A 16,542-nucleotide genomic window follows, 5' to 3' on the forward strand; every position below is an offset into this window, starting at 1 on the left:
TGTTTGTTTGTATATTGGTAGCTTTCAGGGATCTTAGTTCCCTGACTAGGGATTAAGCCTGGGCCTGGCAGTGAAAGCACTGGAGTCCTAACCACTGGACTGCCAGAGAATTCCCTTCTGGCACTTTAAGATCCTATTAAGAAAGCAATAAAAGTCATCAATTGTTGTGCCCACATTCCCTGGCAAACACTATCTCTCAGGGTATATTGGAGACTTAGTTTTGATTATAAAGGAAGTTCTTTTCCCGAGCACACCTTAACTGAGACATCATTCCATTTGTCCATCTGTCTTTAGTGGGCAGCTTCCCAAGTCTACAGGTTTAGGATTCATGCCGGAATTATGTAAGCAAAAATCACCACCTTGTGCTTCTGTTGGCACAAGCTTTCTGCAGGCAGGGAGTGGAGACACAGGTTGCTGCTTGCTTTGTACATCTGATGAAGGTACTGAGCAAAATAATGGAGTGCTCTGTGAGGAGCTTGGCAAAGTGTCACCTGTCCTTACATCTGGGATTTGACAACTCTTTGCCTGTCATTCTGACTTTCTTTCTTTGCCTCCTGGGACCCCATAGCATCTTCTAAATTCCCTTTGTTCCCTTGGGGTTCCCTTGGGGTTAAACATTAAGCTCATTTCTTCCTGAAGTCTGAAATGTCTGGGTCCACAAAGGCCAATTCATAATATAAACTTTATGAAGTTGGCTAGTGACACGTCTTGAGATCTAACCTGAGTGGATGGGACTTGGTTGGATAGGCCAGTGAGGAGGCGAAAGGAAGAGAGAAGAAGAGCATTTGTTCTGTTGCCCTAACTTTGAAAATGTGTATGTGAATGTAGCCAAAACTCTGAGAGGAGCCCAGATTTTTAAAGTTCTGGATGCTTCTGCCACTGTGAGATGTGAAGAAGTAGGATACTTGCCCTTATTCTTGAGCCTGGGAAACCCATGGACCATGTGACTCGGGAACATGAAGGTTCATTCATGATTAAGCAGAGAGACTCCCAGGTCTGGTGTTTCATAGCAGGACAGGGAAGGAAACAAATGCTGTGAGCTCTAAGGAAGACGAGTCTGCACATGTCAGACCAGCCAGTCTGTGTGAGACAAAGAACCCCTGTTTTTTTCAGATTTTCTTTCAGCCAATCTGAGCTACATTGGATGTGAAAACCTGTTTCTAGTGCTTTCCTTGCTTGAAACAGAATGAGGGGAATTCTCTGGCGGTCCAGTGGTTAGAACTCTGCATTTCCAGGGACACGGGTTCGATCCCTGGTCGACCCCACAAGCCACGTGGCGCAGTCAAAAAAAGGAAAAAAAAAAAAAGAAGAAGGGGAACGAGGAGGAGGTGCTATACCATCTTTTTGTTTGTCATCACCAGCCGGTAATCCACTCACTTACTTCTCTCCTTACGAGTCCGTGGTCTTTGCTTTCCTTCTTGCTGAAGAGAATTAGCTTGTCCCGTACTCCACACTTCCACATTAGTGTATAAATGGAAACAAAAGTATGAAATCAGAATCATCTCTTTTTACATTGGTAAGAGGCTTTGTAAATTTGCTGGTTTATTCTGTCATTCTATGAATGGAGAAACAGTCCTAGAAAAATTCATAAGAATAACAGTAAACAATAATAGCTAATGTTTATTGCACTCTCAATATATACCAGCTAGTCTGTTGTTTTCTAGGGATGATCGAATTTAATCCTCACGCAACCCCATAAGGTAGGTTCTAGTAAAAATCCTCTTTTTATAGGCAAGGAGCTGTCTAGGGAGGTGAAGTTGGTGGCACAAGGCCACACACCAGCCAAGTGGTGGATCAGAATTGGAACCAGTCACTGACTACTGATGGTATCTGGCTCCTGTGGCCGCCCGGGTGGCCCAAGGATCCAAGATCACACATGCTCGTAGTAGCAGAGAACCATTGAGAGCCAGAACTCGCTCCTCGCGAGGACTCCACTTCCTTGATGTTGCCGTGGGGTCCACACGCATCACTGCACTCCTGAGCAGTGATGGTCCAGGGTTCCTTCCTCTTCCCTGGTGGCTGCTGTTTCACGCTGACTTTCCTCCTGCAGACATCAGGGATCACCCCTGTTTTCCTCTTCCTTCTCAACATCACTACGTATCATTTGGTTCATCCTTAGGGTTTCCTTTGTTACAAAACTGGGGTGTGTGTGTGTGTGTGGCTATTTTTCCAAGATGCTCTTCTGCAAGCAAACACTCAGACACTTTTGTTCTCATGCATGCATTTCATTTCATTCATTCAACACATAATAATAGATGGCCTCCTATTGCCATGGTAAGTGCTAATCACTACAGATGGACAATTAAAAAGTAACTTGGGAGCCCTAGAGGATAGGAACTACATCAACAAATCCTATATCTCCAGGACCTAAGAAGGTCCCCAGCACACAGTAACCTCTCAATTAATGTTTGTTACATAAAAGTTCGTGTTTGTAAAAATCTCAAATTTACAATATACTTTACTGAGATGGAAGTGGGCTTCGAAGTCTTGCTGCTGCCTCCGCTTTCCTGCCTTATTTCTTAGATGGCCTGTGAAAGGCACTCCACCCCCCTTTTCATTCATTCCTGGAAGCAGGCTTGTGTGAATCTTAGTTTTTCCCTAGGTCCTCCCATAAGGCCAGACTGACATCTACTGGAGCACAGGAGACCTTCAGTCTGGCATCTTTCTTGAAGCTTAGAGAAAAGAAAGTGAACTTACAGCAAGGACAGAGGAGAGACAAAGGGAATTTCTTTTTTTTTGTAATCCCCTACCCCTATCTTGTGCCTCCCCGCTTCCCTCTCCCCACTGGTAACCACTAGTTTGTTCTCTATATCTATGAGTCTGCTTCTGTTTTGTTATATTTACTGGTTTGATGTATTTTTTAGATTCCACATGTAAGTGATATTATATAGTATTTGTCTTTTTCTGACTTATTTCACTTAGCATAATGTCCTCCATCCATGGTGTTGCAAATGGCAAAATTTTATTCTTTTTATGGCTGAGTAGGATTCCAGTGTGTGTGTGTGTGTGTGTGTGTGTGTGTGTGTCTGTGTGTGTGTGTGTGTCTGATCTCCAGAATTCCTTCTTTACAAGGACAGACGTTTAGGTCACAGACCCACCATAAAAGGAATGAAGCCAAATCCCCAGGACTCCGGGCTTCTAGAAAGAGTTTCTCAATGATAATAGTGATACAACTACTGAGGCCGCGTGACACAACTGCTGAAGCCCGCGGCGCACCTAGAGCCCGTGCTCCGCAACAAGAGAGGCCACTGCAACGAGAAGCCCGCGCACCGCAACAAAGAGTAGCCCCCGCTCGCCACAACTAGAGAAAGCCCGCGCACAGCAACGAAGACCCAACGCAGCCAAAAATAAATAAATAAATAAATAAATTTAAAAATGATAATAGTGATAGTTATTGAATGTCCATTCTGTACCATGCCCATGTTAAGTATTTTATGCGCATTAGTAAGTGTTTTATTTACTTTTTGCACATTGTTCTGAGTAACCATTTTCTTTTTTTTTTTTTTTGTGGTACGCGGGCCTCTCACTGCTGTGGCCTCTCCCGTTGCGGAGCACAGGCTCCGGACGCACAGGCCCAACGGCCATGGCTCACGGGCTCAGTCGCTCCGCGGCATGTGGGATCCTCCCGGACCAGGGCACGAACCCGTGTCTCCTGCATTGGCAGGCGGATTCTCAACCACTGCGCCACCAGGGAAGCCCTGAGTAACCATTTTCTAATGCATGCCACAATGCTTTACCAACTCCGCCTTTACTTTTGATCTTCTCCCTCCCCTACAACCTCCGTCATGAGAACAACTAGGTTATAAGGCCAGGGCTTTGTGATATAGCTAGACTTATCACTCGCACACGAATGTGCGTACACACACACACATACACACACACACACACACACACAGATGTGAAGGAAATGAAACTTTCATCTTCATGCAGGTTGTGAGAGTTGTGCTGTCCCTTCATTTCTGGCAAATTCTTCATTCTTGGTTCTGTTGTGCTTTTCTTACATGAATTAGAAGTCAAGAAGAGTGTGTTGGAGTTTTCACTTAGAAATAGGAACATGTCATCTGATTCTGGAAGACCACCTCAACATCCTAGCTAAGTTACTAACTATGACAGATTTTCTCAGGAGAGAAAGGGCCTGTAAATGATCCAAGATCATTAGTGCCTAGAATGAGAAAAACGCAATGGTGACGTGTGTGTATGGTTTTTTAACACAATGCACGTAACTGTTAGGGGGCTTCCTGAATTCAGCCCCCAGCCCTGTGAAGCGACAGTAGAATGCACACCCACCCACCCAGCCAAGGGCTGAAGCACCCTCTTCGTACTCCTTGGAAATGGCTTCTGTTTGCATCAACTACATGGCAGATGCCTTTGGATGATGTCAGCCTCTTCATATGAAAAAGAGCAAGTCCAGAAACAAAGCATGCACTGCTGTGTCAGGCGAGTCTGGCAGGGCCAATCGTAGGGTTCTGGAAGGGCTGAGACCTCCCCTTGTAGGAACAGAGACTGCCTCTCATTTGCCTGCTGGAGTCTAACCCCTGCCACCCCAAAGGGAATCCTACTGCAAAAAATAAAAATAGTGTGCGCACAGCTTCTCGTTCAGTACTCTTCTTTCTTGGTGAAAAGTTTCTTTACGGTTAGTGTCCAGACTCTAGACTAATTTCAAGGAAAGCTTCCTTTTTAACAAATGTATGCTGACTGTGAGCTGAAGTGCAAGGCTATTTCCTTTTGATCCTCGTTGCCTTTTGTTTCCTAGACCACCAACTGACGTTCTCTCTCTCTTTCCTTCTTTCCTTCCCCATTTTGACATAAAATCTGTTATTTCTCCTTATCAGCCTCTAGCAGGCTCTTCCAGCAGTTACTGAATGCTGAAGTCTACCTCTGGGATGGTGGCTGGGTGGGGGCAAGCATAAACATGAGTCTGGGTGCAAAACTACATAATAGTAGAAGCCCTGGAGAATCTATGTGGCGAGGCTATATCTATTGGTGGGTCCATGCTGGATGACAAACAAGAAATAGAACCAAGGTCGTGTCTTTGCAAATCAACCCCAGTTAAGTTAAATCACAGAATTCAAGCAGACTCATCCTTATGCCTTGTACCTGTCTGCTTCATGTTAACTCTATTTATATGGTTGTTATGTCTTATCACTAAAGACCTGAGCAGACTCATTTTGGTATACCTCACATCCCTGTCATATAACTCCATAACAGAATGATTCATTTCCAAACATAGACATTAAAGACAGTACTAAGGTCTATTTTAATATCCTAACTTGGGCAGTTGCCCTGTGGAATGTGAAATGCACCAACAAATGAGATGAATAATTACCGGCACCAGGCATTTCCACAACATTTATCTTGTTTAATCCTCGTAACACTCATGAGGTTGTTGTGAGAATTAAATAATTCGTGTAGGGGCTTCCCTGGTGGCGCGGTGGTTAAGAATCCGCCTGCCCATGCAGGGGACACGGGTTCCAGCCCTGGTCCGGGAAGATCCCACGTGCCGCGGAGCAGCTAACCTGGGCACATAGGAAGTTTATATTATCCAGCCTGCCTTGCGTCTGGGAGGGACAGTGTAACTCAGTTCTGGCCTATGGTATGTGGGTAGAAGTTATGGATGCCACTTCCAAGGCTGGCTGTAGAATACCCTGTGAAATCTTATGTGTCTTTTCTGCCCTTTATATGGAGCTAGAAGAGAAGGATTCTGCAATCCAGGAGCCACATGATGGAAAGAGCCTGGATCCCTGAGTCATCTACAGAGAACAGCATCCTGATTCACATCAGGCTATGATGTGAGAGAAGACAAACTTTGTTTAAGCCACTGAGATTCGAGGGCTTATTCATTGTTGTAACGTAGATCATCTTACTCTGACGAATACAATGATGTTGAAGAGGAGGGAAACAAATTTTCTCCAAATTAGTTATTTGAAAACAGTTCATTACCAAGTGAGGCAGAAGTAAATACTCACACATGAAACAAATCTGCAAAATTGTACGTGGGGTTTTAGGAAAGCTATAGAGCATCATTCTGCTGGGAGGTGAGATTCCAGGTTTGCATAATGACAACAATGGCAGAACTGAGACTTGAATCAGGTGTGTCTGACTCGAGGAGCGGTATTTTTCCTTTTACTCCATCCTGCATCAGTTTGGGGTGGACCAGTAAAGGTGCCTCCTGCAAGAGCCAGTGATAAAGTACAAGGTCCCAGAGGCCAAACTAGATCAAATGATGTGTTAGCCCAGGGCTTTAACAGGTCAAGAACAGTGGTGAAGGAGAAAACCAAATTGCAAAGCTAAAGAGGCAGTGCTGAAAGTTCAGAATGGTGAGATGTGCCATAAGAAGGGAAATGCACTACAAGGCCAGAAGACAAAAGAGGGTAACAGGACTGAGTGTAGAGGGATAGAATCAGGAAGAGGGGCTCAGCCTGGAGACTGAATTTCATGTAATGCTGGCCAAGGGGACAGCTCTGATGGACAGGGTTCATAGTTTTTCCAGAAAGATCGATCACCTCATCTCCAATTTTTCTGAGTACCAGGTACCTGTATTTTAAGAGCTCACTTAGCTCTCATTGGTATAGACATACTGATAGCTGGCAAAACTACCCAATAGCATTATTAAATACACATTGTTGAATATGCTTTTGGTCTCCTGGCACTCAGTCCCTTTTTTTTTTTTTTTCTAACAACACCTATATCCTGGAGGTGAATTGCCTCTCCCTCATTTTGTATAGTTATGTCTATCATGGTGCCCTAGTTTCTCCTAGTGAAAGAATGGGCCCCAAACCCAAATTAAATCAACACTCTCTTCCAGGACTTTGAACTTTGAGCAGAATAACACATGAATGGGAAACGCAGTTGAATTTCATGAACCCAGGTGGTCCCTCAAACCTACCCTGGGTCTTTTCTTCTCTAAGCCTGGTCCCAGGGCCTTCTGATGAAATCTGTGGGCTATGCTGACCTTTGGTGAAGCGTGGGGTAAAGGCACTCAGAATCAGGACAAGGTGGTTGGGTGAGCTTGGAAGAGCACAGGGTGTCAATTCCAGGGAACAGGTGGAGACCAAGAACCAGATATAGAATCAGGTATCTGCCAAAGAGTTCAAGCAAGGAGAAACAAGCAAGTGTAGGAGTTTAGGAGATCAGATTTCCTGATTAATTTAGAAATGAATGGTAGGTCAGTTAGGATGTTTTTTTGGTTGCAAATGACAGAAAAGCAGCTTGAACTAGCTTAAGGGGAAAAAGGACTTTATTGCTTTATGAACCACGTTGTGATAGGAGCAGTGATTATATAATTTATCACCCACTCGGAACACTTCTGAGAAAGAGAGAGATGTTAATGATTAAGTTGGGATAACAGATGTGAACTGGGCCTGCCTTAGGCAAACTGGAATGAATCTTCACCTAAGGAAATCAGAATGAAAAAAACCTAAAAGGCTGCCAGGGATCTCTCTCTTTGTGTAACAGTTATTTTTCTCTACTTTCTACTTCTTTTGTGTGCGCTCTATTTGCATAAGCGTTTGTAGCAGGGGGCACACTGCCAGAAGGTGCAGGCTCAAATTCTTACAGATTACCAGTCAGAGAAGAAAAGATGCTTTTCCATCTGCTCCAGTATAAACTATCCTGCCCCAGAATTTCAAGCAGCCTGGCCTGTGTCACCTGATAACCCCTGGACCAATCTCTGTGAACAATAGGACACATTCCTACCATTGGTTCACCTTGGGCCTTCTGCCCTTCTGTGTCGATGACATAGGAGTACCATTAATCAATAGGCCCAGTAGTTTAAAGCAGCATTTCCCCCAAGAGAAGAGTTATTCTGAGAGACAAAACCATATATATCCACTATGACAGCCTCTTACAGAGTGCCTGCTGTCAAATCCACTGGGAGTATGGGAACATAAAACACAGCTACTGGATAAAATACACATTATACGAAATACAGCTGTCCGGATGCTGGAGCTGCCATTAACCCATTTATCCAGGAAACTCTTTACAATCCACTTTCACAAAGTGGATTGCTCTATCCCTTTGGAGTCTAGTATATAACCGTCCATTAGAGATATGGAAGGCCCCAGGGCTTGGTGCGCCTATGAGCCTCTAGAACCTCCCAAATGAAGTGAACTTACCCCAAAAAGGCATTGGCAGAACCATAAGGGAAGTGGGCACCATGAGTTTAAATGAGTTGGGAACAGAAAGACAAGTGAGGACTCCCTAGAAAAGGGTTCAAAAGGAGGATGCTAGAGGCACACTTCCCTCCATCACAGCTCGGCTAAGCTCCCAAATCCACCGCCACTGGCTCCTGTTCCAGCCTGTTGTTGGAAAGCACCACTGTTTATGATAAAACTTGGAACAGAGACGCTACCTTCTGCCACCCTCGGATGGTCCTCTCCACTTTGCAGAGGATCGCATGGTGGCTAAAACTCAGCAGCCGTCTGCTTTCTCCCTGCCCAGCCCTTCCCTGGGAAAAAAAAAAAAAAAAAAAAAAAAGGAGTGGATAAGTGTGTGAAAGGCTGCCTGGGTGACTGTGGGCTCCCACCCAAAGAAGCCACTTGGCACAGCAGCTGGGTGGAGAGCGAGGCCCGATAGGATACTATTTCGCAATGGATTCCCTCACCCCAGTGAGGAACACAGTGTTTACTGGAGAGAGCTCTTCACCCCAAGGTCCCTCTGTGCCTTCCAGAAAACTGCAGCCTGAACTCTAATAAATAACCAAGGGCTCAGCCCAAGCCCTGCTGGAGCAGATGGGGCTACCCTTGCCACAGTGCTGAGCGGCAGGAATGTTGCCAGTAAGCCCTGCCCTTCGGAACCAGCCAGTAAGGCTGAAAATGCTGGAGGCTGGACACACTTGTTGGGACTCCACATTCTAAACGGGAGATTCCACATGGGCTATTAATAGGTGAATTCTCTCCTGCTGAGCTTAAAGTATCTGGGTCAGTCACAGGGAATTCTTGGAACTAAACAGTTTGTGAATAAACAAACAAGCATGGACATCTGGTTCAGGAGAAGTAGCTAATGAAATATGTCATAGCTCAGCTTGTTCCAGAGTTCAGGGTAATGAAACAAATTGATAGTTGATATAACCATTTCAGTGCTCGTCTATGGTCAGTGTACATATCAGTGGTCCCATTTTGTTCATTTGTTCTTTTCAAATGTTTCGTCTCTCTTTATTCACTGTTCAAGACAGACTATTTCTTTTTCAATTTTTAATTCAAATATGGAGTGGTTGCTGCAGACCCCTTCCAGACTGAGGCACTCAATCGCCCAGCTGCTGGGAGTGCAGGTGACCAGGAACCCTCAGCTGAGCCCCTTTCTGGTCCAGCTAGAGAGTATGAGTAGAAAAGTGGTTACCAGGGGTTGGGGATGGGGAAAGATTAAGAGGTTAGTACAACAGTACAAGCTTTCAGTTATAAGATGAATAAGGTCTGGGACCGCCCTGGCGGTCCAGTGGTTAAGACTCTCTGATTCCACTGCAGGGGGTGGGGATTCGATCCCTGGTCAGGGCACTAAGATCCCACAGGCCGAGGCGTGGCCAAAAAAAAAGAGGAGGATCTGATGTATAACCTGGTGACTATAATTGATAACACTGTATTGTATAATTGAAATTTGCTAAGAGAGCAGAACTTAAACGTTCTCACTAAAGACAAAAATTTTAAAGGGCAAAAAGAAAAAGAGAAAGAGCTGCCTCATTCAAGGTCATGGCCCTTTCCTTGGAGACAGTCCATATCTTTTTTTTTTTTTTTTTTTTTTTGTGGTATGCGGGCCTCTCACTGTTGTGGCCTCTCCCGTTGTGGAGCACAGGCTCCGGACGTGCAGGCTCAGCGGCCATGGCTCACGGGCCCAGCCGCTCCGCGGCACGTAGGATCTTCCCAGACCGGGTCACGAACCTGCGTCCCCTGCATCAGCAGGCGGACTCTCAACCACTGCGCCACCAGGGAAGCCCTCCATATCTTTAAAGAAAGAACTGATGGGACTTCCGTGATGGTCCAGTGATTAAGACTCTGTGCTTCCACTGCAGGGGGCATGGGTTCGATCCTTGGTCGGGGAACTAAGATCCCACGCGCCACAGGGTGCGGCAAAAGGAAAACAAAAAAAGAAAGGACTGACTTACTGAACAGAAAATTCACAAAGACTTGAAGGGACACTTCTCAAAAGAGAATAGGTCGTTAGTTTGAGTGTATAAAGGCCTGACTCTCGCACTCCCAATTTGACGTCTCTGAAGGACCACCCTAATTCCAGAACTCTCTTTGGCACTGGCCAAGGACAGCTTTCCCAGTCACCTGCTCTCCCTGCTCAGTCAAGTCTTGACTCTCCCAGATATTGTTCCTGAGAGCTCTCACCCAATAAACTTTTTGCATATAAATCTCCATCTTGGAGTTTGTTTCCAGATAACCTGTCCCTTGATCATGTATAACACAGATACAGACAAGTGCGTTGACCATAACTGTACAACTTGATGAATTTTTACAAAATGAGCACACCTGTATAACCGGCACCCAAATCAAGAAACATCCAGGGTGGACAAACAGGTCCTACTAGATAGCACAGGGAACTATATTCAATGTCCTGGGATAAACCATACTGGAAAAGTATTTTAAAAAGAATGTATAGGGGCTTCCCTGGTGGCGCAGTGGTTGAGAATCCGCCTGCCGATGCAGGAGACACGGGTTCGTGCCCTGGTCCGGGAAGATCCCACGTGCCGTGGAGCAACTAAGCCCGTGAGCCATGGCCGCTAGGCCTGCGCGTCAGGAGCCTATGCTCCGCAACGGGAGAGGCCACAACGGTGAGAGGCCCGCATACTGCAAAAAAAAAATAAATAAATAAATAAAAATAAATAAAAAGAATGTATATATGTATAACTGAGTCTCTTTGCTGTACAGCAGAAATTAACACAACATTGTAAATCAACTATACTTATATATAATAGATATAAATATATATTAATATAAATAAATATAATAAACAATAAATATAATAATTTAAATTAAATTAATTTTAATTTAATTTTATAATATAATAAATATAAAATTAATATAAATAAATATATATAAATATACTTATATTTTTTAAAGTAAAAAAAAAGTAAAAAGAGAGAGAGAGAGACATCGCACATACTCTCTTTCCGTCACTAAGGGTCACCATTATTATCACTTCCAATAGCATAGATTTGTCTCTTTTAGGGCTCTATTGAAATGGTGTCCTGTAGTGTATACTCTTTTTGTGTCAGGTTTCTATGGCTCAACATTTTGTGAGATTCACTCATGGTGTTGCATGAGGTTGTACAGAATTCATTCCTGTTGCTATATAGCCTTCCACCGTGACAAGATCATGCCATTTATTTTTCTACTCTGTGGTTGATGGGCATTCAGGCAGTGCCAGTTTGAGGCAGTTGTGAACAGCACTGCAAAGAACATTCTAGAATAGGTCTTTGGCAGGGCATGAATGCTGATTGCTGTAGGGAACTTAAAATACTTAGTTTTAGTAGATATTACCAAACAGTTTTCCAAAGTGGCTGTACCAAGTTCTACTGCCACTTGCAGACCATGAACATTAAAACCAATACTTGGTGTTTTCCATCCCGAGCCATCAGGGTGGTGAGTATATTGTGGTTTTAATTTGCACTTCTCGGGAGGCCAATGAAGCTGAGCACATTTTCATATGTTTCTTGGCCACGTGGATATTCTCCTTTGAGAACATTCAAGTCTTTGCCCATTTTCTGCTGGGTTATCAAGACAATTCTTTCTTTCCTGTTGGCTGTTGGGAAACCCTACAGAGATCATCTTTGGTATAGAGGGAAAGAGGAATGGTATTTTGTCCAAGGACAAAGCATGCAGGAAAATATGCAGGAGATGATAAACACGGGCTTCAAAGTTGCTGGAAAAGGGAAGTAGAAATGAGATTCATCCACAGCAGCAAAGCCATAGACTCATGTGGAGAAACGTAAATTGAGGTGGTGTCCAGGAAGCCATGGACACAGATGGGGTCCAGCTGTGGGATGCAGGGAAGCCCAAGTAGTGGCTTTGGGTGGGTGCCAGCAAGAATCACTGGAGTCCACTCAACTGATGAGACTCTGAATACATAAGAAATGTTATTCACGATTGCCAGAATAGTTCGAAAAGGCTGTGGTTCCCTGGTGGCATCCAAACAGAGGTTAGAATGAAACAGAATGGTTATTGTTAGACTTGTATATCCAGGCAGAGTCACGAGATCATTAAGGGGGTAGCACGGTTTTAGAGCACGAGAGTGGGTGCAGGCTTTTTTTCAGGTTCACTCAACCACCACACGTGAGAAATAACAAGGGCAGAGTGACCGAGAACACAAAAACATCATTTTCCAGGCAGCTCTGTTCCTGGCGAGCAGTCCACAGCCTCAAACGGTAGGAGGGGCCAGAGTCAGATCTACTGTGACTGCATCCTCTTTCTACCTGTCTACACATCAGCCCTCTCCACCCCCCAGCTCTGGCGCCAGACCACTCCTTACCTTCCCCGGGGACTTTTGAAGCTACTCTGGATCTTGTTTTTCTATCAGTCTGACCTGAAGGGGTTCCTCATGCTGATTCTTGGGTCCTCTTGGGGCTCACCCTAAAAACTGGGGCCCTGTCTTGCCCTTTTCATACTTCTTTCTGAGGACCTGTGCTCTGGTGAAGACCTTAACTGTTTTGTTAAGAATAGGTTCTCTTCAGGAACCTTTTTATTTATTTTAATGAGTTGGGGTGAAGAAAATGGATACTTTCCACAAACCTAGTCCACCCTGTTGATCCTGCAGGAACGTTTTGCCTGTTAGTTACTAGATAAGGACTGCAGGAAAAAATTACTTTCATTCATTGATTCAGTGATACTTTTCTTTCTTTCTTTTTTTTTTTTGGCGGTACGCGGGCCTCTCACTGTTGTGGCCCCTCCCACCGCAGAACACAGGCTCCGGACGCGCAGGCTCCGCGGCACGTGGGATCTTCCCGGACCGGGGCACGAACCCGTGTCCCCTGCATCGGCAGGAGGACTCGCAACCACTGCGCCACCAGGGAAGCCCACTTTTTTTTCTTAACATCTCTATTGGAGTATAATTGCTTTACAGTGGTGTGTTAGTTTCTGTTTGATAGCAAAGTGAATCAACTATCCATATACATATATCCTTTTTTGTGCATCTGCTATGTGTGGGTGACGTGCACCCTAGAGACACAGTGGGGCACAAGACAGACACAGCGCCTTCATGGAGCATTTATTCCAGTAGGTCACATACACATTAAGCAGGTAACATCAATAAAATATAAGAATAGGGAAGCTCAGACTCCTTTCTCTCAAAGTGTTTAACCTTCTTTTATGTTTTTGTTGTTTAATAGGAAGAATTCATTGAGAAACTCTAAGCACAGTTTCTACAACAGTGGTTCTCAACTGGGATTGATTTTGCCCCCAGGGGACGTTCGGCAATGTCTGGAAACATACTTGGAGCATCTAGTGGGTAGCATGCCTGGATGCTGCTAGACATCCTCCAATGCACAGGACAGCCCTCACAACAAAGAATCATCTGACTCCAAATTTTAATAGTGCTACAGTTGAGAAACCTTGTTCTGCACTACACCCTGGCTCTTTCCAAGACCAGGAATCGCTTTTTTTGTTGTGGTTACTCCAAACTAAATTCTTTGGCATTATATTTTCTACAAATATCAACAACTTATTAGCACTTACTATGAGATGTGCATTGTGCTAGGACCTTTGCATTTATTATTTCATTTACTCATCAGGAAAATATTATTGTCATTTTACACATAAGGAAACAGAGGTTCAAAGAGATTAAATAATGTCCCCAAGGTTATATAGCTCATAAGTGGCAGAGCCGGCATTTGAAACCAGGTTTGACAAAGCCTAGGCCTTTTACCAACTTACTTGACTAGTTCTTGTGATAATTTCATTACTTGACATTTTTATGAGGTTTTGTAGTTTTCAAAGCACTTTCGCAAGATCAGCCCCAAAGCAGGGTTTTGTGGTAAAGCACTGGCTTGAAGTCTAACGTGTGCTTGAGTCCTAGTCCTTGCTCACCTTGTGACCTCAGATAAATGACTTGACTTCTTTCGGCCTCTGAATTCTCATCTCTAAAATGAGAGCATGGAACTAGATGATTTTTCAGGATCCTTCCAGTGCTAATCTTTTTACCGAGAGATGATATAAGGTAAAACTGCAATCTGTATCATTGGCTAGCAAACTTCTTGATTATAATGTACAGCAAGAGATTCATTTTGCATCATGACTCAGCATACACACACACACACACACACACACACACACACACACACACACACACAATTGAAATATAAGTTTTACAGAGCATACTGAAACCGCCAGATCCACCAGGTTTTGCCGCAGTAATACACAATCTCCAAATCTCAAAGCAGCCAGCGTTTTGTTCTGGCTCACAAGGTGGTTGGGGACACAGCTCCACCTTGTCCTTCCAGGACTCAGGCTGATGGAGCAGCCTCCATCTCAAAGGTCACCAGTTTTTAATTTTTTTTCCTTTTTCTTTTATTTAATTATTTAATTTTTATTTTATATTGGACTATAGTTGATTAACAATGTTGTATTAGTTTCAGGTGTACAGCAAAGTGATTGTTATACATACACATATATCTATTCTTTTCCTTTTTCTTTTTCATTTTTCTATTCTTTTTCAAATTCTTTTCCCATTTAGGTTATTACAGAATATTGAGCAGAGTTCCCTGTGCTATACAGTAGGTCCTTGTTGGTTGTCTATTTTAAATATAGCAGTGTGTACGTGTCAGTCCCAAACCCCCAGTCTATCCCTTCCCCCCACCCTTCCCCTTTAGTAACCATAAGTTTGTTTTCTAAGTCTGTGAGTCTGTTTCTGTTTTGTAAACAGGTCACCGGTCTCAATGGCAGAGGGAAAGAGACCATGGTGAATCCCACAATGGCACTTAAAACTTCCACTCAGCCTGGCAGGCGTCACTTCTGCTCACATTTCTTTGGCCAAATCACTTGGCCACACGTAACTTCAGTGCAATTCCACCATGTGCCTGGGGAAAGAACCAAAAATATCTGGTGCACAGCGTGAATGACTCCCACAGATATGTTCCATGATGGTTAATCTGATGTGTCAGCTTGCCTGGGTTACCACGGTGCCCAAATATTTGTTGAAGCATTATTCTGGATGTTTTTGTGAGGGTGTTTTAGGGTGATATTTACATTTAAATCAATGGACTTTGAGTAAAGCAGATTGCCCTCCGCGATATGGGTGGGCCTTGTCCAATCAGTTGAAGGTCTGAATAGAGCAAAGACTGACCATCCCCTGAGCAAGAAGGAATTTTGCCATCAGACAGCTTTTGGACTTGAAACGTAACGTTGACTCTTCTTGGGTCTCCAGCCTGTGGGCCCACCCTGCAGATTTTGGACTTACCAGCCTCTTTGATCAGGAGCTAATTCCTTCAAATAATTACCTTGATACACACATCCTATTGGTTCTGTTACTCTGGAGAACCCTGACTGATAAACGTACCCACACTATATATGATGCATGCTGATGTTTGTTTGTTTTTTCAACTTAATTGCATTCTATCATACTCTATTATATTCTATTTTTTAAAAATGCTAGTCACGGGCTTCCCTGGTGGCGCAGTGGTTGAGAATCCGCCTGCCGATGCAGGAGACACGGGTTCGTGCCCTGGTCCGGGAAAGATCCCACATGCCGCGGAGCAACTAAGCCCGTGAGCCATGGCCGCTGAGCCTGTGCGTCCGGAGCCTGTGCTCCGCAACGGGAGAGGCCACAACAGTGAGAGGCCCGCATAACGAAAAAAAAAAAAAAAAAAAAAAAAAAAATGCTAGTCACAATGCAATAAATTGATTTCAAATTCATCTATGGATCGCAATTGTAAACTTCAACAAGACTGGCTTAGGGACTTCCCCAGTGGTCCAGTGGTGAAGAGTCCGCCTTCCAGTGCAGGGGACACGAGTTCGATCCCTGGTCGGGGAACTAAGATCCCACATGCTGTGGGGCAACTGGGCCCACGCGCCACAACTACTGAGCTCGCGCGCCTCAACGAGAGAGCCTGCGTGCCACAAACTACAGAGCCCACATGCCCTGGAGCCCGCACGCCACAACTAGAGAGAGAAAACACGTGTCCCACAACTAGAGAGAAGCCTGGGCTTCTCCCACAATGAAGAACCTGCGCTGCAGTGAAAGATCCCACATGCCTCAAAAAAGAACCACGTGCTGCAACTAAGACCCGATGCAGCCAAAAAAAAAAAAAAAAGGAAAAAAAAAAAGGCTTATATCCAGTTGGAAGTGAAACAGTTAAGAGTAAATCCTAATTTTAGCCAATCAGAGGTTATTTTACTGGTTTTACACAGGAAATGTCATAGTGTCCATGTTTCTGCTTAAAGGGAAAACAAAACAAAACAGAACATTGCTTTATTTTAACACAATGAGTCAGGCTCTCTTCTCATCACAGGAAGCAAACTCGAATCCCTCGAATCACATCCACTGATACAGCAGGGGCAGATTATTGATGTGGCAGAAGAGGTGCAGCCCCCCAGTGATTGAACTGAGCAGGTA

At 44.3% G+C, this 16,542-nt stretch overlaps 1 protein-coding gene across 3 annotated transcripts in view; it reads left to right on the forward strand.

The window, feature by feature from the left end:
• Positions 1-15,525, forward strand: part of DEPTOR (DEP domain containing MTOR interacting protein) — a 176,126-nt gene extending 160,601 nt beyond the window's left edge. For 2 of the 3 annotated variants that reach the window (XM_067017538.1, XM_067017539.1), the window contains one exon: positions 14,854-15,525. In XM_067017538.1, coding sequence (XP_066873639.1) covers positions 14,854-15,045 — 192 coding nt within the window. In that variant the 3' untranslated portion in view covers positions 15,046-15,525. The remainder of the gene's footprint in view (positions 1-14,853) is intronic. The other variant, XM_067017537.1, reaches the window with a different exon arrangement.
• The last annotated feature ends 1,017 nt before the right edge of the window (positions 15,526-16,542 follow it).

Source organism: Kogia breviceps, chromosome 17 (assembly GCF_026419965.1).
Source record: "Kogia breviceps isolate mKogBre1 chromosome 17, mKogBre1 haplotype 1, whole genome shotgun sequence".
Lineage (NCBI taxonomy): Eukaryota > Metazoa > Chordata > Mammalia > Artiodactyla > Physeteridae > Kogia > Kogia breviceps.